Source organism: Microtus ochrogaster, chromosome 5 (assembly GCF_000317375.1).
Source record: "Microtus ochrogaster isolate Prairie Vole_2 chromosome 5, MicOch1.0, whole genome shotgun sequence".
Taxonomy (NCBI): domain Eukaryota; kingdom Metazoa; phylum Chordata; class Mammalia; order Rodentia; family Cricetidae; genus Microtus; species Microtus ochrogaster.
Genome location: NC_022012.1, coordinates 86,710,595 through 86,735,385, shown reverse-complemented (window position 1 = coordinate 86,735,385; position 24,791 = coordinate 86,710,595). Strand labels below are relative to the sequence as shown.

General features: G+C 41.3%; 1 protein-coding gene across 1 annotated transcript in view; it reads right to left on the bottom strand.

The window, feature by feature from the left end:
• The window catches only part of Dync1li1 (dynein cytoplasmic 1 light intermediate chain 1), a 42,939-nt gene that overhangs the window by 5,901 nt on the left and 12,247 nt on the right, over window positions 1-24,791 (bottom strand). The window contains exons 3-9 of the mRNA XM_005348046.2: window positions 17,632-17,748; window positions 16,588-16,818; window positions 13,955-14,124; window positions 10,378-10,471; window positions 1,902-2,037; window positions 1,305-1,416; window positions 241-300 (exon numbers count right to left, since the gene is read on the bottom strand). Coding sequence (XP_005348103.1) covers window positions 241-300; window positions 1,305-1,416; window positions 1,902-2,037; window positions 10,378-10,471; window positions 13,955-14,124; window positions 16,588-16,818; window positions 17,632-17,748 — 920 coding nt within the window. The remainder of the gene's footprint in view (window positions 1-240; window positions 301-1,304; window positions 1,417-1,901; window positions 2,038-10,377; window positions 10,472-13,954; window positions 14,125-16,587; window positions 16,819-17,631; window positions 17,749-24,791) is intronic.

The following is a 24,791-nucleotide window of genomic DNA, read 5'->3' as shown; positions in this document are numbered from 1 at the left end:
CCCCAACCTAGATGATGACCAATCCCCAGGAGGACCAACCCCAAAAGTTGTCCTCTCACAGCACAGAAGTGACAGCATGCGTGCACACCTCACCCTAACTCATACAGATTAAATAAATAAGTAATGTCATACACATTTAAGTACGCTATAGTTATACAGATATGCATAGGGCTTGAAGGCAAATGAAACCATCTTTGCATAATTAATTCTACAAAGACCACCTTGAACGTGACTTCATACCTGTAACTTCATAAGAAACACTTGATCATCTTCTGCCATGATCTCCTTCTCATGCACAAACTGAAAGGAGTAAGTTGAAAGAAATGAGTAAGTTGAATAAGTTTGCTAACACCACTAATAACTGTGTGAATTAGACTGAAAGACGGTTCAAGAACTTGAACTTTGCCTCTGCTTACATAAGTGACGCACAAGTATGGCTGTGTAATTTTGTTAGGTTTATAATGAAAAGCTACACATGGTTGGACACTGGTAATCCCAGCACACAGGAGGCAGAGACAGGAGGAGCTCTGGGAGTTCAAGGCCAGCCTGGTGTACAGAGCAAGTTCTAGGACAGGCTCCAAAGCTACACAGAGAAAAAACAAAGAGGGAGGGAGAAAGGGAGGGAGGGAGGGAGGGAGCTCGCTCTTGTCACTACTTAACAACTCCCACACAGAAGACAGATGCCTAAACTGTGAACACTGAAGTTCAATAAGGTTCATGACATGTATCTCACCAGTATTATTTTTTCCTAAAATGCTGCATTAGATTTTTGAGGAGGATTACATACACGAAAATATTCATTTTATGTCATTTCTAGGAACATCTTAATACAAGATGTACACATAAGAAAAGTACCTTCTGGAACCTGATTTAACAATCCTAAAGTAAAACCTTACCCAAGACTAAAACAAAATGGCAAGCTTTAGCTAGCTATGAGCCAATACAGGCAATCAGTGACTAAGGTCAAGACCCAAGATCCTCAATGGGTGGAGTGGAGGAAACCCCTGCAGTGTTGACCCGGTAGCCTCCGAAGTCCACAGTCTCCAGGTGCTCTAAAGTGCTCAAGATCCACATGTCCACTCACGTGGCTTCCACAGTATGTTAGAAACAGACTCAGTGCTAGTGTCTGCAATCTAAAGATGGAAAGACTCCTGTCCGGAACCGAGTAGTCAGCTGACATTTGCTGGAACAGGTGCACAGGTAGAGAACAGTCAGTCCCATGACTGCTAAGGAGACCTTCTTCTTCTGTGCCCTTACCACTGCAGGCCAGAGATAGCACTCAGCTTACCATTTCTATAACTTACCTTTCGGACAGGAGGTTTGGTTATGATGTCTTCAAAATTATCTTCTATTTTCAAGGTTTGAAAATTTTCATGTAATATTCCTATTTTCTTATCGTTATCCCATCCGGCTGGACTGGGGAGAAATGCACACAAAACATAACATCATCACTTCTTTCACTTAACCCATGGAACCCTTTGGGGAGTTGAGGGAGCACGGTACTAAGGACTGAACATGTGGCTCCATGCATGTAGTGTCATTCTCTAAAATTGAGCTACAGCCCCAGGGACCAACTGCAGGACTTCATGCATGCTAGGGAAGCATTCTACCAGCCCCTCCCCTAAAATATGTAAAACCAAGTCCACACTAAATTTTGGGCATCATATACCATAACAGCTGAATAAGCAGATATACCAATAAGGTGCCTGACAGACAAGTTAGCTAAAACAGCAGAGAACTTGTGAGACGGAGTAAAACTGAAGGGCAGTGAGATGCAGGTCCGAACAGGTTATAAACAAACTATCCCACCCACTTGTCACACAGGCCTCAAGCCCCATCTCCAAACAGAGCACAGAGACTGAGCGACAGCACAGGAGAAACTGAACTTTGTGCACACTTACATAAACACCGCGTCCTTTTCCACCACCACCGCAGGGATCTTGTAGGGGAACCCGTAGAGCTTCTGGACGATGTATTTATAAACTAGGTCTATGTTCTTGTTCTCCTTTACTGAGGTGTAAATAAGCGCTGCACCATCTAGTCATCTCATTAAGGAAGAAAGTGAGATTCACAGAGGTGCCACAAACCATGCTTTCAGCTAAACATGCACATGTATGCACAGTGCCAAGGAGAAAGCAGCCATGGTAGCTAATATGATGACACAATAATCAAGAAGTTCTGAATTATGCAGCACTCAGGAAGGAGAAGCAGGAGGATCAGAAGCTCATAGTCATCTTTAGCTATACAGAGAGTTTAAGGCCAGTCAGTGATATGTGAGACACTGCCTCAAAAAAGAAAAAAATTCCAAAGTAAAAAATATTTATGTGCTATAAGGAAAATAAAATAATTCTATATAATTTAGGTTAGAAGCTGGGCGGTGGTGGCACACACTTTTAAACCCAGCACTCAGGAGGCAGAGGCAGGTAGATCTCTGTGAGTTCAAGGCCAGCCTAAACTCTACAAAAGCTAGTTCCAGGACAGCCAGGGCTACACAGAGAAACCTTGTCTTGAAAAACTAAAGAAAAAATAAACAAAAAAAAAAATAAATTTAGTTTAGGAGGGTAGATGCTTCAGAAGCCTAAGAAGTATAAGCAAATTTAACAATACTGATACCACTATCATGTTTAAAGCACATGAAATATTAGGCATCGCAGCACACCTGAAATCACAGCACCAAGGAGGCTGAGGCAGAAGAATCATCAGTTTGAAGCCAGCCTGGACCACACAGTGATGCCTTGTCTTAAAAGGGGAATGGGATAGCAGTGGGGGGCTGAAGAGATAGCATCATGGGTAAGAGTGCTTCCTGGGAAAGCAAGAGGACCCAGATTCAAATCCAGCACCTATCTGGATTTAAAAGCTGGATATGTAGTCCCAGCAGTGGGGAGCAGAGCCAGGTGGACCCCAGGAGCCTACTAGCAGTCAGCCTAACTGGACCGGTAATCTTCAGATTCAGTAAGAAACCCTGTCTCAAAAGATAAGGTGGACAGCAATAAAGAAAGACACCCAGCGTTCTCCATCTGTCACACATACATGGCATGGGCAAATACATATACCTCCCAACACACACACACAAGCCAAAGAAACAATAAACAACAATAAATAAAGATGTTTGGGAACTTAAAGAGAAGGCTCAGTGGGTAAAAGCTCTTGCTACCAAGCCTGAAGACCTGAGTTCAAATCCTGGGACCCACATGGTGGAAGGAAAGAACCAACTCTTGTAAATTGTCTCCCTACCTTTTATCTAGAAGCCATGGTGGATTAAAGGTCTAAGGAAAAGAGCATGTGACCAATGATAGGCGATCTACTCAGAATGGCTATTCCAACTTCTACAACCACCTAGAAGGATCACAGTCTAGCACAGGCCACCGTGTTCCTGAAAAAGGAGAGTAGCTAAGTCTAACATGAAATGATGAGAATATTCCCAACTAGGATATTCCTATTGTCTTAGGAAATGACTTCAGCCTTACAAACTTCAAATACTGTCAAATATAACTTGGCATAAACAAAATATTAATCTTAAGCAAAAACTTACTGGTATGAATTCTGAATTATTTTGTTCATAATATGAACCAATTTTTAATAATTTAGAAGATTTCTATAAATGGAAAACCTGAGTTGCAATTAAAAGCTTTAAAACAGTCAGTGACTTCAGACTGTTATTGTTAATGAATACGCACTCCACCATCTTCACCTCTCACAGGCAGTACTCTCTGGGAACCAACTGGCTATAATCTCTTAGGTAGTGGACAGCATCTTCCCTGGTTACATTTCTACATATACATTGTTGTCTTTTCCCCCTAAGCGTACAGCACCCAGTATCCACCCATGTGTTAACCAGGCCGGCTCTGCCTAGCTTCTGAGAGTAACAAGATCAGGCACAGTCAGGGTGGGATGGCTGTAGACAACATTTACATTTTCAATCGTAACTTTTTTTTTAAGGTGCATTGGTGTTTTGCCTGTATGTCTGTCTATGCGTGTCGAATCTTGGAATTACAGACAGTTGTGAGCTGCCACATGGGTGCTAAGAATCAAATATGCGGGCTGGAGAGATGGCTCAGTGGTTGGGAGCACTGGTTGTTCTTCCAGAGGACCCGAGTTCAATTCCCAGCACCCACATGCAGCTCACAACTATATGTAACTCCAGCTCCAAGGGATCTGATACCTTCACAGCAACACATAGTTAAATAAATTAAAAAAAAAAAAAGGAGGGGCTGGTGAGATGGCTCAGTGGTTAAGAGCATTGCCTGCTCTTCCAAAGGTCCTGAGTTCAATTCCCAGCAACCACATGGTGGCTCACAACCATCTGTAATGAGGTCTGGAGCCCTCTTCTGGCCTGTAGGCATACACACAGACAGAATATTGTATACATAATAAATAAATATTTTAAAAAAAAAAAGGAATCAAACATGGGTCCTCTAGAAGAAAAGTCAGTGCTCTTAGCCACTGAGTCATCTCTCCAGTCCATAACTTTTTTTTTTCTTTTGAGACATTCTCACTACACTGCCGACCAGGCTGGCCTGGAACTCTCTAGAATCTGCTGAGATTAAAGGTATGTGTGTATACCTAGTTTTTTTTTTATTTTTATGTTCACTATGTTTTGCCTGCCTGCATGTGTGAGAGCTTATTTTCTTTCTTTCTTTTTTTTTAAAAGGTACTTTATTATCATGTATGTGCCTGTACAGACATGTCTGTGTGTGCATGAATGCAGTAGTCTATGGAGTCCAGCAGGGGGCGCTGCAGGTGCACCATCAGATACAGGCTCTGGGAAACAACTCTGCATAGCAACAAGTGCTTGCAGCCACCCTTCCATCCTTTTTGTTTCCCCGTTGAAGATGCACTATCCAGAAGTGCCCTTCACCTCAGCACAATTCAACAACTAGGTGACATGGGGACAGACAGGCCATGAACAGAAGAGTGCATAGAGGGGCACCAGGGAAGAAAATGCCCATGCTCTCCTACGTTACCTTTAAATTAAATGTCCATCCTCAGCATGATGTCTATATAAGACCCGTGCAGGACTCAGTTGTTACCTGTAAGTTCTCTTAAAATCTCACTTAAAAGCCTCATTTTCTCTTTAGTTAGTAAAGGTCACTCAGACTCACCTAATCTTTGCAACCTAAATTAGAAAGACTCTATATGACATGTTTCCCAATGTGTGATCATAAAAATAATCCACAACATTTTTTTAAGATTTATTTTATTTATTTGGGGGTGTTTGTTTTTCTATGTAGCCCTGGCTGTCCTTGAACTCACTATGCAGACCAGACTGACCTCAAACTCACAGAGATCCACCTGCCCCAGTCTCCTGTGTAGTGGGATTAAAGTCATCTGCCACAACACCTGGTCCCAGCAAGTTTTTTATTGTTGTCTATTTGTTTTTCAATGATTTATCTATTTTATGTATATGAATGCTATATATGCATGTACAACTTTATGCCAGAAGAGGACATCAGACCCCACTCTAGATGGTTGTGAGCCACCAAGCAGTTGCTGGGAATCTGAAAGAGCGGCAGGTGAGTGCTCTCAACAGCTGAGTCACCTCTCCAGTCCCTACCCACTACCTCACCCCTCAAGTTTTAAAAATAGATTTTTCCATCCTTGACTTGGAATGTTTCAAACTAAGAGGTCTTAGAATCTAAGAGTTAGGTAAACATAGCCCGATTCTGAAAGTACTAAGTAAGGCTCTGTATAACATACAGAACAAGTTAAAAATGAAAACAAACCGACAGGCTGATCTTGTCCTACCACTCATTAATAAATGGACACAGCTGAGTGTGATATCTGTGAGTTCAAGGCCAGCCTGGTCCACAAGAGCTAGTTTCAGGACAGGCTCCAAAGCTACAGGGAAACCTTGTCTCAAACCCCCCCGCCCCAAAAAAAAGATAGACAGACAGACAGAGAGAAAGCAAGAAAGCAAGAAAGAAAGAATAAATGGATACAGTTTTTTTGGGTTTTGCTGCAGGGTTTCAGGATGTGGCCCAGATAGGCCATGAACTCATTATATAGCCCAGGCTAGCCTCAACCTCCATTCTATTGTCTCAGTCTCCTAGGTGTTGGGATTACAGGCATGCTCCACTATGCCGGTCACAGATTTTAATCATGTAGATTGACAAGACTGTCACATTCGAATTTTCCACATATACATGTGTATTAGTTGCTTTTCTGCTGCTGTGTGGTAAAACACCAGAAGCAAGACAACTTATAGACGGAGGAGTTTATTCAGCTTACAGTTCCAGAGGGATAACTGCCTGTCATGGCAGGGAGGCATGGCAGCAAGCATGGAGCAGAATGCCAGGAGCTCACATCCTTCACCACAATCACAAAGTAGAGAGAAAGGCTGTGAGTCTTTTAATGCTAAAATCAATCTCTCTATCTATGGCACATACTTATAGGTTTCATATATCATTTTAGGTAAACATAAAATACTATGGTTCCCTTCTATATATGTGTTGCTTTTATTGGTTAATGAATAAAGTTGCTTTAGCCAATGGCTTAGAAGAGTAAAGCCAGGCAGGATTTCTGAACAGAGATATATAGAGAGAGTAGGCGAAGTCAGAGAGATGCCATAGCTGCTGAAGGAGACATATGCCAGAACTTTACCTGATAAGCCACAGCCTCGTGGCAATACATAAAATAGAAATGGGTTAATTCAATATATAAGAACTAGCTAGAAATACTCCTAAGTCATTGGCCAATCAGTATTGTAATTAATATAGTTTCCATGTGATTTTTTGGGTCTGGGCTTCCAGGAACCAAACGCGCAGTCTCTGGTTACAAAATGGTGCCCACCGACTGGGGCATGGATCCACATAAGACCTAAAAAAAAGCTTAAGAAAAAAAGAAAGAGAGAGAGAGCTTCTAGACCCACAAAAATGGGAATCAAGCACAACTTCCTGGTTGCCACATTTTTTTTTCCTCATTTAGGCTCTGTTTGCTGGCTGCAAGCAGAGGCACAGCTTCTTTTTTTTTTCTTCTTTCTTTTTTTTTGGTTTTTCGAGACAAGGTTGGCACAGCTTCTTTAAGAGATGGCTTCCTGGTTCATACTGGCATGAATGGCTCTGGCTATTTGGGAGTTCCGGCTACAGAACACTTAAATGGGGTTTGTGAGCAGAGTGTTACAAGTTGCTTAATGGCAACATAGACCCACTGCATCCCTGGAGTTGGGGAAGTGAGCATGGCTCACAGAGGCAGTGAACAAACCTCTGCCATGTTGGAGTGGGAGGAGTAATAGGCAGGGCCCTGGAGTTGGTCCTAACCACAACCACTTCACACTTAAAAAGAAAAAAAAAGGCTCTCCTGGTCAGAAAATGATTACAGCTAGGCAATAAAGACAGATTCAGACAAAAAGAAACCTCTGAATGGGTCACAATGTGTTTTAAAAATGTAGATAGGCTTAGTAAAGAAAGGACAAAGAGTATAGACAGAAGTACAGACAGTCATAGATTAAAGGAGGAAAGATAATAAAATATTAAAAAGTAATAGAGTAAAAAAATAAGCCATGTAAAGATGGAAAAATATACATAGAATTTGTATTATATATATTATTGTGTTTTCTTTGAATTTTTTTGTCTGAAAATGAGCCAAGTACAAAGAGACATTTTACTATACTGGCTACAAAGCTAAACCAACATTATACATACATATATACATATATATATATATATACACACATACATACATACACATACATACATACACACACACACATTCTGCTTTTGTTTCCACAGAAGATGAGGACCTGTGGATTCCTTCCAGGATAATATGGTTTGATAGAACAAGACTCCCCCAAAAGGTCTCCATGAACCCTAAAAATACTTCACTCAACAAACAGCAGGAAGCAGTTTGGAGAAAACAACACCCAAAATCCCAAAATGATTGTTTATAAATGTTTGTATTCATTTAAAGGGGGTATATGATATAGAAATGAATTCTTTACATTGGTATGGACTTTGGTTTATTGATATTAATTTAAGGTCAATTTTGTTATATGTATATTTCTCCTCTGGTTTAAGGTATTATATGTTCGTGTAGCTAATCTAAAAATGTAATATATAATTAAAAATTACAGATTAATAGTCACTTATAATAGTCAAACTTGTAGTCATGTTAGTTAAGTTTTCTAGATGTACAGAGATATATTTCAAATGGGTAAGTATTCTTCAAAACAAAGACCTACAGAATATGGCATTTAAAATATTTTAGGAATTTAGACTTTTTTCAATAGTGAGACTTGTCTGCTTCTGGCAGCACCAATTACTTCAGAGAAGTTGATGGGCATCAAAAAAACCTGTTATGGGGCTGGAGAGATGGCTCAGAGGTTTGGGAGCACTGGCTGCTCTTCCAGAGGTCCTGAGTTCGATTCCCAGCAACCACATGGTGGCTCCCAACCATCTGTAATGAGATCTGGTGCCCTCTTCTGGTGCGTGGCCATACATGGAGGCAGAATATTGTATACATAATAAATAAAAGAATAAATAAATCTTAAAAAAAAAACCTGTTATGGAATTTGCCTTCAATGTGCCTGCACTGCTTTATGGTATACTGTATGAACTGGACATGCAGGACCCACAGAAAAGTGACTACTGAACATTTCCAAAAGATGGGATGGTCCTTCAGGGTTCCTGCTTCACAGAAGAAACTGACAAACATTCTGCAGGACACAAGAGAAAGCAACTGATAAACTTTGCCATTACAAGGCAGAACAGATCTTCATATTCCCTGCTTCATGGAAAAGTTTGCTGGATACTATGAGCCAGAAGGCTGAAGATGGATGCCCCAACATTACAGAAGAACTTTGGGTAACTGTCCAGGCAGCAAGATGTCTCTGTCAATTCTAGAATTTTGGAAGTTGCTTATAATGCACTTCCCATTTACTTAGGTAATGTTATATCCTTCTGGGGTCTTTGAAGAATTGAAGACAAATATAGTTATTTTCCTTAATTATGATAAAATATAAATTAGATATGAAATTCTAGACTCATAAAGAAACATTGTAATTGGAATTCTTGCTTAATACCTATTTTGTTATATGTAATTTTGCTATGTTAAAGTTAAAACCTTCCTTTTTATTTATACAGAAAAGGGGAAAAGATGTGGCATGTCCTTCTATACATGTGTTGCTTTTATTGGATAATGAATAAAGCTATTTTGGCCAATGGCTTAGCAGAGAAAAGCTAGGTGGAAAAATCCAAACAGAGATATATAGAGAGAATAGGCAGAATCAGAGAGACACCATGTAGCTGCCGAAGGAGACAGATGTCAGAACCTTACCTGGTAAGCCACAGCCTTGTGGAGATACACAGAATAATAGAAATGGGTTAGTTCAAGATGTAAGATCTTCAAATACATGAGCCTATGGGGGATGGTCTCATTCAAACCATTACAACCTGATTAACTATTTTTCTTAAGCATCATTTTTTAAATATGGCAAATTAATATTACATATTTCAGGGTTTATTTTTTGTCTTTGTTTTGTTTGCTTGCTTTTTGCTGACACAGCATTTCTCTGTAGTTTTGGAGCCTGTCCTGGAACTCGATCTGTAGACCAGTTTGGCCTTGAACTCACAGAGATCTGCCTGCCTGTCTCCCAAGTGCTGGGATTACAAGTGTGTGCCACCACCGCCTGGCACGTATTTCAATTCCTGGTTTCACATGTTACAGAGCAGGCAAGAGCCATTAGTTGTATCCCTCTTCCCAACCATTTCCCCAAATTTTTAATGAACCATCTCTTTAGTGTGCTACTATAAACAAAACGAGGCTTCTGGAATGACCCTCTTTTCTTCAGCTCACATGGACTGACTTTAGCAAAACAATGTGTCTGTTTAAAACAAACAAAACTGTAGGTGCTGACCCATAATAGTTTTCACCAGGAGATGCATTTTATGAAAAGGTTCCACCAAGAGCTGAGTGTAAAGCACAGTCCATAATCCCAACACTTAGAGGCTGACACAGGATGCTCTTGAGTTCTCTGAGAGGCTAGGCTATACAATCTGCCTCAACACACATACACACACACACACACACACACACACACACACACACACACACACACACACCAAAACTCAAGAGAAAAGCAGCCAGCTCCCCATAACCCAGCCTGCAGCTGTCCTGTTCACTCTCACAGGACACCTTTTGTGCCCTTCTCCCAAGATAGACTTGAGAACAAACCTGCTCAGAACCAGCCTTGAATAAGTCTGCTTTCTCCCATTTACTTTCATCTCCATCTTCTATGTTTTCAACAAAGCAGAGAGAGCAGCACAAACCTAATACTCTAGCTAAACATGGAAGTGACCTGGCAAGTGGACAGGTGGGCTATACTCACAGACTTTCTAAAGTCCTCACGATTGTTCTGCTTGGTGGGGCACTGCTAAAGGATACATTGTAAACAGAACTTGCGGATGTGGGACTGGATAAAATCAAAGTGTTCATCTCGGTAGTCATGCTCTTTCTCCAATACACTAATGGCATCACACTGTGGAGATAAAGCAATCATAAGATGGCATTGCAGTAACTTTAAACACTGAAATCCAATAGGATAATTTTAAAAAACCAAACAGTTCAATTTTGGATAAGAAAACATAACAAGTTAGCAATACCTATGGCAACTGACTAGCAGGACCAGGAATACCAACAGAGATATCCTTAACAGTACTGGCGTCTGTGTTATCCATCTGGCCAGGATGCGCCAGGCAGTTTCAGTACATGAAAGAATGAAGACCAACAGACTTGTGTCCAGTGGTCACATTTGCCATTCAGCCACCAATCTCCTAAAATGAATGGATTCTACAGAACACAGCTGTGTATTCCCTTGGCCTGTAGCCCTCATCTCTTTTCTGGTGCTTCAATCACCTCATCACAGGCTCACCATAACAAAGCAAGCCTGGTTGTGAAACGCCGCCTGCAATAACAAAATTAACTGCTGTAGAAAAACACTACGGCCACTACAAAGAGGCATGTTCAAACACCATGACATCCAAATAATTTCACTGAAACCCTTCCAAACTGAAAGCGTAGAATATAAAAAAAAATACTGTATTTTGTTAATTATTATATGCAATATTAGTATGGAGTCAAAATTTCATATATAGATGTTACACACATACATTACAAAAGTCTTCCTATTTAATCATGAATACCGGCTCGCCCAGTTTATATACTACTGAGTGACATTTCAAATAATTAAAGACACTTTATTGTACTGTTGACATACTGGTGAAGTATGGCAGTTTAGTAAATAGCTTTTAACCTAAATAAGAGACTGGAGATGCAGCTCAGTGGTAGAGTATGTGTGCAACCCTGGATTTGGCTCCCAGCATCCTCTCACTCCTTAAAAAGGAGTTAACTGAGCCTGGCATGGTAGTGCACTGTACTTCATAAAATCTTAAGACATCATCAGGTATACTTAGTGTATGAGCTTTAAAAATGTGTAGGGAGGAAACAAAACGAGAAGTATAAGAGCACTAAGAGTGTGTGTCCTTAACGGGATGGAAATGTGACTCAATGCATCAGCATAAAGAATGACAATGCAGAGGCTGCACAAGTGGCTCAGTAGGTGGCACTTGCCAGTAAACCTGACACCAGGTATTCTATCCCAAGTCCCAAATGATGGAAGGAGAGAGAGGCTGCCCACAAATTGTCCTCTGACCTCCACTTGGTCACTACAGAAAAACTCACACATAAAACACAAATGTTTTTTATGAACTAAGTTGTATGTAGTTCTAAAACACTGATGTATTTGCCAAAAACAAGCTGTCAAACAAACACAAACTACACACAGATGTCAGTGTATGTAAAAGGATGTAACAAGGTATTACACCAAAATCACCACGTGAAAAGACAACAGGCTTTAACTCATTTAAATACTCCTGCCCTACTCCTCAGTTACTAATAATTTTTGTAAAAATTTTTTTTTTTTTTGGTTTTTCGAGACAGGGTTTCTCTGTAGCTTTGGAGCCTGTCCTGGAACTCCCTTGGTAGACCAGGCTGGCCTCGAACTCACAGAGATCCGCCTGCCTCTGCCTCCCGAGTGCTGGGATTAAAGGCGTGCGCCACCACCGCCCGGCAATTTTTGTAAAATTTAAAATAAAACTTAAGCCAGATCTTTAGGGGTTTCTTGTTTTGTTTTTAATCATTTTTATCCCAAAATGAGCAGATTTCTGCACTTTCTTCTCATTACATGCACCTTTTCCATAATATAAAAAGCAGGAATAAGCCGGGTGGTGTTGGTGGCACACACCTTTAATCCTAGCACTTGGGAGGCAGAGGCAGGCAGATCTCTGTGAGTTCGAGGCCAGCCTGGTCTATAACAGCTAGCTCCAGGACAGGCTCCAAAGCTACAGAGAAATCCTGTCCACCCTCTCCACCCCCCAAAAAAAGAAGGAATAATTTTAGGCTTATAGGATTATGTTAGTTCTAGGAGTGGAGCTCAAAGGCAAAACATTTGCCTAGCATATACAAGGCTCTGTGTTTTGATGGAATAGAACAGGCCAGTTTATGTCCTGACACTTTCTCAACTATTCCATAATGGACAAATAGTAAAAACACATTACTTAGGAACAAGTGGAAAGAAAATGGGCTTGGCAGTTAACTTATGCTTCAAAAGAAGTATTGTTGGGGAATATTATTTTAAGGTGTGTGATTTTTGTTTATGCTGCATTCGTTTAATTCTGTGAAGTGAAGATGTGATTCTTTGTGTGACTAAAACACTTGATTGATTAATAAAGAGCTGAACAGCAAACAGCGAGGCAGGAGCAAGGATGGGGGTGGGGGCTGGCAGGCAGAGAGTATAAACAGGAGAACTGAGAAAAAGGAGGAACAAAGAGAGAACAAGAAGAGGATGTCAGGGAACAGCCAGCCAGCCACGGAATAAGAAGAAAAGTAAGACATACAGAAGTAAGAAAAGGAAAAAGCCCAGGGGAAAAGGTAGTTCGGATAATTTAAGAAAAGATGGCAAAAAAACAAGTCAAGCTAAGGCAGGGCATTCCTAACTAAGAGAATAAGCCCCTGTGTGTAATTTTATTTGGGAGTTGTGTGGTGGGTCCCTAAAAAAGCCTAAAGAGTTAAATTTTGCACAACAAAGTATCTTTTCATAACAAAACATATTCAGTAAAAAGAACTAAGTTACAGAACTATTTGTTTATTTTGTATGTATAAGGTAAGGCCTGGCTATGTAACACAGGCTAGTCTGAAACTAATGAGTTTCCCACTTCCTAAAAGCTGGGATTCAAGTGTATGCAACCATGCCCAGTAAGCCAAGAGATTTTTGAAAACATGATTCTGTCAGTACCCTTTAATAAATACACAAATAACAGTTCTTAATAATAGCATATCAACATTACATAACAGGTGATACAAGGAACTTAAAAGTCAGCTGTAGCCAGATTGTGGTGACATACGCCTTTAATCCCAGCACTCCGGAGGCAGAGAGCATTCATATACATAAAATAAATAAATAAATCTTTAAAATAAAAATAACAACAATGCTAAGCTATTGGAGACTGGAGAGATGGTCCAGCAAATGACAATCTCAGCACCCAATGACAGCTCACAATTTCTAAAATTCCAGTCCCAGGAGACTTGACACCCTCTTCTGGCCTATGAGGATACTACACGCACATGGTGCACAGACATATATATAAACAAAACACCCATACACACAGAATAAACTAATTATAATGTCATTCACCGGTAGCTCTTTGTAATAAACTCACGGTACAGAGAGGTCTAACTGAAAATGAAGTTCAACCATGAACAGTCTATTTAAAATACCATTTCCTTCACCTGTTTCAGACCTCGAGCACCTCATTAGCGTAGTAGTACTCGCTTGTGGTTCCACTGCCTGGAGGCCGGGACCTGAGGAAAATGAATCTGACACGAGACCCTGTCATCTAGAAAACTAACACCCGAGAAACAAAACAGCCGCACGCTCTGCGAGACTCCCAGGAAGCACACTAACCTTTGTGCAGACGACGAGCACCGGGAGGCCCAGGTTGTGTGTGAGTGTGTCTGCACCCAGGGGGAGGACAACACTGTCATCTCTGTCCTCCTGTGCGGCTGTGGCTCTTCGCTGAGGGGAAGCTGGGAAGTCTTCTCCTGGCTCCACGTACTCTTGGAAGTCTCTAATCACTGCAAGTCCAAGTAAGCATAGTTTAGGAATGGCACTATGTGAGCCTCCACTATTTCTGCCACAATCTAAATCTATTTTTTCTAGGCTTGGATACCATCTTAGACAGGAGAAGAAACAAAAAAATGACTTTAGAAGAGCTATGTATACAAAAGAAAGTACACAAAGAGTAGCCCACGTTGCTGGTTTTACAGCGCAGTTCCACACTGGTGGCTCTACTCAGTGGGGTTCCAGGGAGGGTTAGTTAGTTGTATAAGACGTGGGAGGCCGGAGAGATGACTCAGTGGTAAAGGTACCTGTGGCCAAGCCTGATGACTGAAATTGATCTGGGCCCCATGGAGTGGAAGGAGAGAACCAACTCCAGCAAATTGTTCTCTCACCTCCACATGCAGTTGCACCTGGATCCACACACACAAAAAATTACAATTTATTGTGTTTAGTGCGTATCCTGCATACACTCTCCGCATGTGTGCATTGCATGCACACACAGACACACCAGAGAGCTTTGGCCCTCCACCTTCTCTAAAGGAAGCATACTGCAGAATTAGAGAAAATTAAATATGGAAGGAAAAGAATCTACAACTTAAGCATAGTGCTGGCGCTGGAAAGATGGTTCAGCACTTAAAAGCATTGGCTGCTCTTCTTGAGGACCTGGTTTCAATTCCCAGCATCCACAAGGTGACTAACAGTCATTTGTAACTTAGGTTGCAGGGGACCTAATGCCCTCTTCTGGTCTTCATGGGCATTCTGCACATGATACAAAGATAGACATGCATGCAAAATACCGATACACATAAAATAAATAAAACAGTGCTTACTGAGCATAGAAGAATATACCTGTCTTCCTAGCATAACCTGAGGCAGGGGTAATTCAAATTGTCCTTAAATCATCCTGCTTCTGCCTACAGAGTGCTGGGATTACAGGTGTGAGCCACCACATTCAGGTGGGTACTTCTTTCCCTTGCGAGAGGTTTTCCCTATGTAGCTCGGACTGGTCTGGAATCCACCTCAACCTCCTAAGTGTCAGGATTATAGGTGAGCAACCATGCCCTGCAAGAATACAGACCTTAATCAAGTATGTCCACAATTCCTTGCCTGCTTAGGAGTTTCTAGCAGCAGCTAGTGAGATGCCTATATGTTGGAAAAGCACTTGTTGGGCAAACATGAGGACTTGAGTTCAAATCTCTACCACTAAAAGCTAGGCCCAGTGGTATATACTTATAATCCAAGCACTGGGAATACAGAGTTAAGCTGTCGTAGCCAGCTAGTCAAGCTGAAGACATGAGCTCTGGGTTCAGCAAGGGACCCTATCTCAAAACCTAAGGTGGAGAGGATAGAAAGATGCTCAGTGTCTAAGAGCACATACTGCTCTTGCAGAATCTGGTTCTCAGCACCATGGGCAGCTCACACTGTTCTAACTCCAGCTCTAGGGCATCCAAAGTCTTCCCCTGGATTTTGTAAGGATCTGCACTCATGGGTGCACATTTCTTACAAAACATAAATGAAATTAAAAATAAAGGGGATCTACACGCACATGTCCACACAAACTCATACATAAAACACACAAGAGTGTGAACCAGAAGCAAACATTGGATTAGGGTGGAGAGGGAAACGACTCCATGGGTAACGATCATCGATGAAAGAAAACTGCAGTTTAAAATCCTTTAAGACAGTCAGGTATGGTGGTACATGCCTGTAATCTCAGCATTGGGGAAGAAAAGCAGGAAGAATTCAAGTTTGAGTCCAGCCTAAGATACAAAGGGAGACACTGTACAAAACAAACAAACATATATATAACATAAAAATTCAAACATAACACACACAAGAGTGTGAACCAGAAGCAGAGATCCATGGTTCTAGCACAAGCATGAACTAGGGGGCAAGGGGAAATGATCTATAGGCAAAAGACACACACACACTTTAATGTACTCTATAAATAACAAAATCAGCTTATTATTTATTTATGTTAACATTTTGCCACATTAATAAAGTTGGTAAGACTACTAGTCACAGAACCACTGGAAGTAAGAGAGCAACTAAAGAAAGGTTCACATTTTTATACATAAAAATGACCTTTGAAAATGAATACACAGCACTCGGGAGGCAGCGGCAGGCGGATCTCTGTGAGTTCGAGACCAGCCTGGTCTACAAGAGCTAGTTCCGGCAGGCTCCAAAGCCACAGAGAAACCCTGTCTCGAAAAACCAAAAAAAAAAAAAAAAAAAAAAAAAATACACATAGTCATTCGGCAAGAATAAAACACACTTCTTACCAAAGAATTTACTATTATGTCTATTAAATATTAAAACTCAATGCATCATTCAAGTTGAATTTCAAAACGATAGTCATACTATATTTCCTTCACTGAATTTTGTTTGTAGAAAAAAAAAAACAATCAGAATGATTTTTTTATAGTCAGCTAAGATATCTCAACCGGAAGCCCATGTTAGTATTTCTTGTCACTCACACTTCTGCTCCATTTCTTTCATCTCTTCAGGGGGTATTTTCAGCTTGTCAACGTGTTCTCTCACCACGCTTGCCCATTTCTGTAAGGAATCCAAAGCAGTCCAAGGCTTTGACATATCTACAGCCAGTATAACCAGAGTGTCCTTCAAAGAAAGGGCATCCAGGGAGAACTTGAGTAGCCCTTTGTGATACAGGTCTCCATCCAAGATCCACACATTACATCTTGTTTGATCTACAAAGACAAAAGAACCCTTACTGTTTCTTTTCAGCAGCTCTGCTAAGTCATTTAATTACCCACAATGATGTCTGTTATCATTGCTAAAGTTTAACTATCTGGGTCAATGACAATTCAGAAAGGCCTAAAATGATGCTCGCAGGCGACTGTAGGACAGAGCACCTCCTCTCTATTTCCTATTCCTTAATCAAGGCCAAGACATTAAATACCGTTTACATTTTACCATCAGCAGACAGAACTGTACAGACTCAAGAAATTACACACACAAAAAGGACAGTGCCCTATAGAAGAAAAGAAAGCTGAACAAATGAAAACAACTTTGGGGACAATTACACTATTATAGGAAAAGGAGGAAAAGGTGAAAAGAGGTGGGCAAAATAATCACCACACTTCAGGAAAAGCAACTTCAAAACTGAGATTTTTTGAGGATGGCGAGAGGGTTAACATCCCACATAAGAACACTGTAAGATGCTGGGCAGTAGAGGCAGGCGGATCTCTGTGAGTTCGAGACCAGCCTGGTCTACAAGAACTAATTCCAGGACAGGCTCCAAAACCACAGAGAAACCCTGTCTCGAAAAACAAAAAAAATAAAAATAAAAAAAAGAACACTTTAAGATGCTTAGAACCACATAATCTGAAGCCCAACTTCACGTGATTAGATGGCTATACATAACTATTCACTGACCCAAGCCACATCCCAGATATCTGCTGAACAATGACAAACTGGAAAAGAACCAACTGCAGAAGAGAACAGCAGGGTCCTTCAAAGTTGACTTCATGAAGCCAGTGTCACAGACAAGTTACACTTACCATCCCTGTCTTCATCATGCACACTTAAGTACAAATACTCCAGTCCTCTTCCTTTCTTGTACTCCTCTATTCCCTGAAGTTTTCTTATTAAGCTTGTTTTTCCAGCTCCATCTTCACCTAGATAGACACATTTTTAAAAAAGAAAAGAAAAAGTCTGTTTTCATTCTAATATGGACCAAGGACACTTTCTGGCACCGTGTGAAAAGCCAGCTCAAGTGGCATCAGGCACAAAGTAATCTGAAGAAGACAGACAGGCACAGCACTATTAGAGACAATGTCTCCATACCAGACTTCCTTCTCGCTACTGCTGTAACTCTTGTTGAATCTTGTTCCATCCTGCTACGGAGAGTGTCTTCTGGGGGACAGAGTGACAAAGTGGGATGCCATGGCTTTGGGAAATGCCAATTTACATCATCCTACTTTAATCTATATGGAACAAAGGGCTCCCTCTTAGCCTTCAGTCTGAAGAATCTCAGTGACATAGAGACACCTTCTTTGTTTGGTTAAAGACCAGAGTACAGGCAAGTTTACAAAGTACACCACAAACTACAGAAGGCAATGATGGTAACAGAACCACCACTCTCTGTTTGGATTTAAAAAAAATATTTACTTTAAAATTTATGTGTGTGTGTGTGGTCTATGTTCACGAGTACAGGTATCTGGAGACCAAAGAATCTGCTCTCCCTGAACATGGAGCTACACATGGTTGAACCACCCAACCGGGTACAGGGAAACAAACAGATTCTCAGCAAGAGTAGATATGCTTTAAACCTATGAGCCATTCCTCCAGTACTCTCTACCCCTTCTTTTTTGAGAAAACATCTCACTGTGTAGCCCAGGTTGGTCTCTAACTCAAGACCTGCTTGCCTGTTTCAACTGGGACAACAGGAATCCTACCATTCTTGACCTGGAAGTGGCCTGATCTGAATCATGCCCACATTGGCTTATTCAACAGGTCAGGCCAGGGAACTGGGTTCAATTATTAACCATGAGACATGGGGTTGAGAGAGCAGAGAAGGGATAGTAAGTTGGGCAAAAGAAAAGAAGGAAGGTAGAACAGACAAAAGTAGGAAATAGCCTTAAAAATATTAATGACAGGAAAGTGTATGATTTAAATTTAGCAAATATAGAAAGTTTAAGAACTGGGATGTGACTTAGTTGATAGAGTCTTGCCTAGCATGTACAAATCCCTGGGTTTCCTTCCAGCACCACTGTAGTAGTTTGAATGGAATTGCCCCCCATAAGCTCATAGGGAATGGCTTTGTTAGAGTAGGTATGGCTTTGTTAAAGGAGGTGTGTCACTGTGGGATTGGGCTTTGAGGTCTCCTATGCTCAAGCTACCCTTAGTGTGACACTCAGACTACTTCCATTTACATGCAGGTCAAGATGTAAGACTCTCAGCTACTTCTCCAGCAACATGTCTACCTGCATGTCAGTAAGTTCCACCATGATGATAATGGTCTAAACCTCTGAAACTGTAAGGTAACCCAATTAAATGTTTTCCTTTATAAGAGTTGCCATGGTTATAATGTCTCTTCACAGCAATAGAAACTCTAAGGCAACCATATAAACATGGTAAGATGATACATGTCTGTAATTCTATACTTAGTAGGTAGAGCAAAAGGTTCAGGAGTTCAAAGCTATCCTCAGTTACAAATTGAGTCTGAAGCCAGTCTAGGCTACATAAAACCTTGTCTCAATATTTTTCTTCATTTATTTTTATTTTATGTACAAAGGTACTTTGCCTGTATCTATGTCTGTGCACAAGGTTCATGCCTGGTGCTAGTGGAGATGAGAAGAGGCTGTCAGATCCCCTGGAACTAGAATTACACATAGTTGGTTGTGAGCTGCCACATAGGTCCTGGAATTGAACAGAGTCCTCTGGAATAGCAGCCAGTGCTTTTAACTGCTATACCATCTCTCCAGCCTATTTTCATTTTCATGTTGAAGAAGAAGAAAGGAGAAGAAAGAAGAGGAAGATGATGAAGCAGCAGCAGCTGAGGCCACCTATGTCATAGATTTGAATGACTACCTCTATTACCTGAATGCTGCCACAAGATCACAGTGGCCACCTGTAAACTGTTCATTATTTCTTTTTCTTTATTGGGGGGGGGGGGTTTCAGTGTAGCCCTGGCTTCCCTGGAACTCATACTGTAGACCAAGCAAGCCTCAAACTCAGAGATCCACCTGCCTCTGTCTCCCAAGTGCTGGCATGGTGTGCATCACCATGTCCGGCCCACTGGTGTTTCTCTCTCTCTTTTTTTTTTAAGATTTAATTATTATGTACAGTGTTCTGCCTGCACACCAGAAGAGGGCACCAGATCCCATTATAGATGGTTGTGAGCCACCATATGGTTACTGGGAATTGAACTCAGGATCTCTAAAAGATCAACCAGTGCTCTTAATCTCTGAGTCATCTCTCCAGCCCCCCACCGGTGTTTCTAATCATGATGTCAGGAGGAGACAGAGGTGACACAGGAAAAGAGAAGAGATGTCCACAAAGGCACATCCAACTCAAAACAAAGCATTCCTGGGGGTTAGAGAGATGGCTCAGTGGTTAAGAGTACCTGAGCTTAGTTCTCAGCACCCACATGAAGCAGTTCACAGCTACCAGTAACTGGAGCTCCAGTGGGATCCAACAGGCACTAGCACAAACTCATACAAAGACACACATACACACAATTAAAACAAACCTAATTGAAGTTTTAAAAAGCAAAGTATTTCAGATGTCAAGTGTCTTAGTTAAGTTTCTATTGCTGTAAAAAAGACCATGACCAAAAACAACTTGGGTGTGTGGGAGTGTAGCTTACAGCCTACAGTTCATCATGCAGGGAAGTCAGGGAAGGAACTCAAGGCAGGAACCTGGAAGCAGGAACTGAAGCATGGACCATGGATGAGTGCTGCTTACTGGCTTACTCTTTCTGCTTCCTTTCTTTTTATTTTATGTCTTTTATTTTATCATATGAATGTTTTGCCTGAATGTATGTCAGTTCATCATGTGTGAACTGCCCTGTGAAGATCAGAAGACGGCATCAGATCCCCTAGAACAGGAGTTACAGGTTTCTGTGAGCCCGTATGGGTGTTGGGAATTGAATCCTAGTCATCAGCAAAAGCAGCTAGTGCTTTTAACTTTTGAGCCATCTCTACCTCCCTCTTTGCTTTCTTTTAACCATAGGACCATCTGTCCAGGGAGAGCATGGTCCATAGTAGGCTGGACTTTCCCACATCAATTATCAATCAAAAAAAAATGTTCCACAGACTTGCCTATAGGCCAATCTGTTGGAGGCATTTTCTCAGTTGAAGTTCCCTCTTCTCTGATGACTCTAGTTTGTATCAAGTAGAGGAAAAAAACTAACCAACATACACCAGAAGTAGTGATGCATGCCTATAACCCCAGTACTTAGTTGCCTGAGGCAATGTATTGAGAGCTTCAGGCTAACCTGGGATACATAGTTAATAAACTAGACAATATATACTACATGCAAAAAAAAAAAAAAGAGTATCTCACAACATTCCCTACTGTGTTTCATCTGTGGTTTAAGACTAGTTATTTTCATGAATCATTTCCAACACGTTATTGTTAGTAAATAGCCATAAATATCTATCAGAAGTTTGACATTGTATACATATATAATACATGCATACATACATATGAAATCAGATCGGTATGTTGAAAAGTTATTTGCACTCCACTGTTCATTGCAGCATTATCCACAATGCCAAGATATAAAACTTGAGAGTCATCATAAGATGAATGGATAAAGAAAATTCAGTAAAACCAGGCATGATGGTGCGTATCTATAGTCACAGCATTTAGGATTTGGAGACAGGAGGATCATAAATTGAAAAATCAGCCTCAATTTTATGAGTTTGAAGCCAGCTTAGGCTACAAGAGACCCTGCCTCAAGAAATAAAAAGAAACATATAGATACACAGCAGACTGCTACAAAGTCATAAAAGAAATGTTGAATTTGTGAAAACTTAAAATGAACACAGAGGATACAATGTTAGGTGAGATAAACCAGGCACAAAAGACAAAACCACAGCAATGTCTCTTCTAGAGGGAGCTAGAGGCTGTGCCCACAGACAGAATGTGCAGTGCTGGTTCCCAGGGTCCGGGGAACTGGTGAGGCAGAGATCACAAAGATCACAAAGTCTCAGGTAGAAAGGAAAAAAGGAAAAGTGGTATCAGAGTGCTCCTGTACTGCAGTAAGCACCAGGACTTGCAGCAGCCTGCAGTGTGTGTGGGGCTGCCTGGAGCATGCTGAGGCTTCTCATCACAAGACTGGCACATTTGACATGACAAGCCACCGCCCAGGGTACATACATCCCCCACAGTATGTTGTACACAGCAAACATGTATAATTTTACTTCATTAAGAAAAAGAATGTGGCAATTAAATGAGTATTCCATGCTACATTTATGATATACTATTAAACTAGCCATCAAAACAACAGATTGGGTTAAAAACAGCAATATCTTTGACAATAACAGCAATTCCCATGATCAACCATCATGCTCAAAAGCTGGAAATAAAGCTAACTGCTGCAAAGTGGGATATGTCAAAAATGTTTGCTGTATTGGTCTTGTGATTTGAATTCTCTTAGCTCTATATAGCATTATGGCATTTAACTTATAGCTTTGTAATTGCTTGATAGCAATAAAGAAGAGAATTTCTATCCATCATCTCAGGAGGCTTGATGTGGGAGTGTCATATATCAATCTGTTGATTTCATTGGTTAAGCAATAAAGAAACTGCTTGGCCCTGAAAGGTTAAAACATAGGTGGGAGGAGTAAACAGAACACAATGCTGGGAGGAAGAGGAAGTGAGCTCAGAGACGCCATGCTCCCCTCTCCTGGGTAGACATGATAGCTCTGCTCTCTGAAGCAGACGCATGAAGCTCAGACCCAGGATGGACATGGGCTAGAATCTTTCCCGGTAAGACTGATGCTACACAGATTATTAGAGATGGGTTGATCGGGATATCAGAATTAGCCAGTAAGGGCTAGAGCTAATGGGCCAAGCAGTGTTTAAATGAATACAATTTGTGTGTTGTTATTTCGGGGCATAAGCTAGCAGGCGGCCGGGGTGCTGGGGACGCAGCCCTGCCGCGCCAATTACTACAGAGGCTGGAGAGGATTCTCACACTAAAAATTATTTTAATCACCATGTTAGAAGAGCTATGGGAAAGCTTAAGAGATCTGCGCCTGCCTACAAACCCTGAACTAGAAATACAAAAAAATCAGTTGGTGCACACCTTTAATCTCAGCACTCAGGAGACAGAGACAGGCAGATCTCTGAGTTCAAGGCCAGCTTTGTCTATAGAAATGAGTTCCAGGACAGCCAGAGCTACACAGAGAAACCCTGTCTCAAAAAAAAAAAAAAAAAAAAAAAAAAAAAAAAAAAGAAATACAAAAGTCCACCCGCCTGTCACTGTCCTAAGAAGTAAGGAGCCTAGTTAGGCCTTAAGTCAGACAGCCTTGCAACTAAGGCAACACTTCAGCCAACCTTGCAGGATTAATTAACCACCAGGAGTTAATCATTTCAGAAAGAGAAAACGAGTGCAGAGACTCAGGCAAAGGAAGTGCCCTTCTAACAAGGACAAATAAACACTTGGCATGGTGGTACAGCCTACAGTCCCAGCACAGTGTGAAATGGGGTAGGATCCCAAGTTTGAGACCAGCTTAGGTTATGTAGAAAGTAGACCAAGTGGCAAGCTTGAGGCCAGCATGCCAGGCTAAGAAAGTTAATAAAACTGTCCTTATGACGATGGGGAGTCACCAGCGGTTTAGATATTTTAGAAAGATTGTGTGGAAAATCCAGGAAGCCAAACTCGTGTAAGATTAAGTCTGGGGCCGGGCAGTGGTGGTGCATGCCATTAATCCCAGCACTCGGGAGGCAGAGGCAGGCAGATCTTTGTGAGTTCGAGGCCAACCTGGTCTACAAGAGCTAACTCTAGGACAGGCTACAAAGCTACAGAGAAACCCTGTCTCAAAAAACAAAAAACAAAAACAAAAGTATTCATCTCTAGTCTTCCATAGAGTGGTCACTGAACGGTGCCATCAACTCAGTACTAGCCCAGATTCTTGTGAGTTTCACAAATCCCCTCTCCTATTTTAAATAATATTTTAGGCTAGATGTGATGGTATCAGCATACCTTTAATCCCAGCACTCAAGAGGCAGAGGCAAGTGGATCTCTATGACTTTGAGGTCAGCCTGGTCTAAAAAGTGAGTTCCAGGACCACCAAGACTGTTTAAAAAAAAAAAAACAAAAAAAAACCTTTATCCTGAAAAACCAAAATAAATAATAAAGAGGCAGACTTGGAATATAGCTCACTGGCAGAGAGCTTGCCTAGCATACACAAGGCACTGAGTTTGATTTCCAGCAAAAGAAAGAAAAACAAATGTAGTTCAATCTTTTTTAAAAGTATTTTTACACTTATTTATTTATAGGCAAAGGTGTACAAGTGGAAGTCAGAGAACAACTCTCCTATCATGTGGTCCCAGGGTCAAACATAGGTCATCAGACTTGATGGCAATCACCTGTGCCCACAGAGCCACCTCTCAGGCCCTGTAATTAAATCTAATGGGCTAAGTTGTACGTGGTGGTGCACAGCACCACAATCCCAGCACTGGGAAGGTAAGTGAGGCAGGAGACCTCGGGTTTGGGGACTAATAGTGAATTCCAATAGTGAGCCAGCCTAGGTTGCCTTGTTTCAAACAATGAAGAAGACAAAGCCTCTGTAGGCAGAAGCTCTTAATCAAATGCAGGACATAAAGGACTTGCTTTTGAGGAGGTCCCAGACAAGAAATTACCCCATTCTTCTCTGGCAGACTACCTACTTGTTCACCCAAACAGAACCATGCCTTAGGCACTGAAGATCTTTTACCAGCATCCATGTCAACTGCTCACCACCAACTGCTCTCTGTTCATAATACGCTTTATGGACCTGCTTGTCCTGGGCCTTCACCACGTCTACTAAAACTGCTCGTAACTCAGGGTTAGAAAACTTGAAGCTATACACTGGGCATGGAGGCACATTCCTTTCATCCCAAAAGAGGCAGAAGGGCCGGGCGGTGGTGGCGCACGCCTTTAATCCCAGCACTCGGGAGGCAGAGGCAGGCGGATCTCTGTGAGTTCGAGACCAGCCTGGTCTAC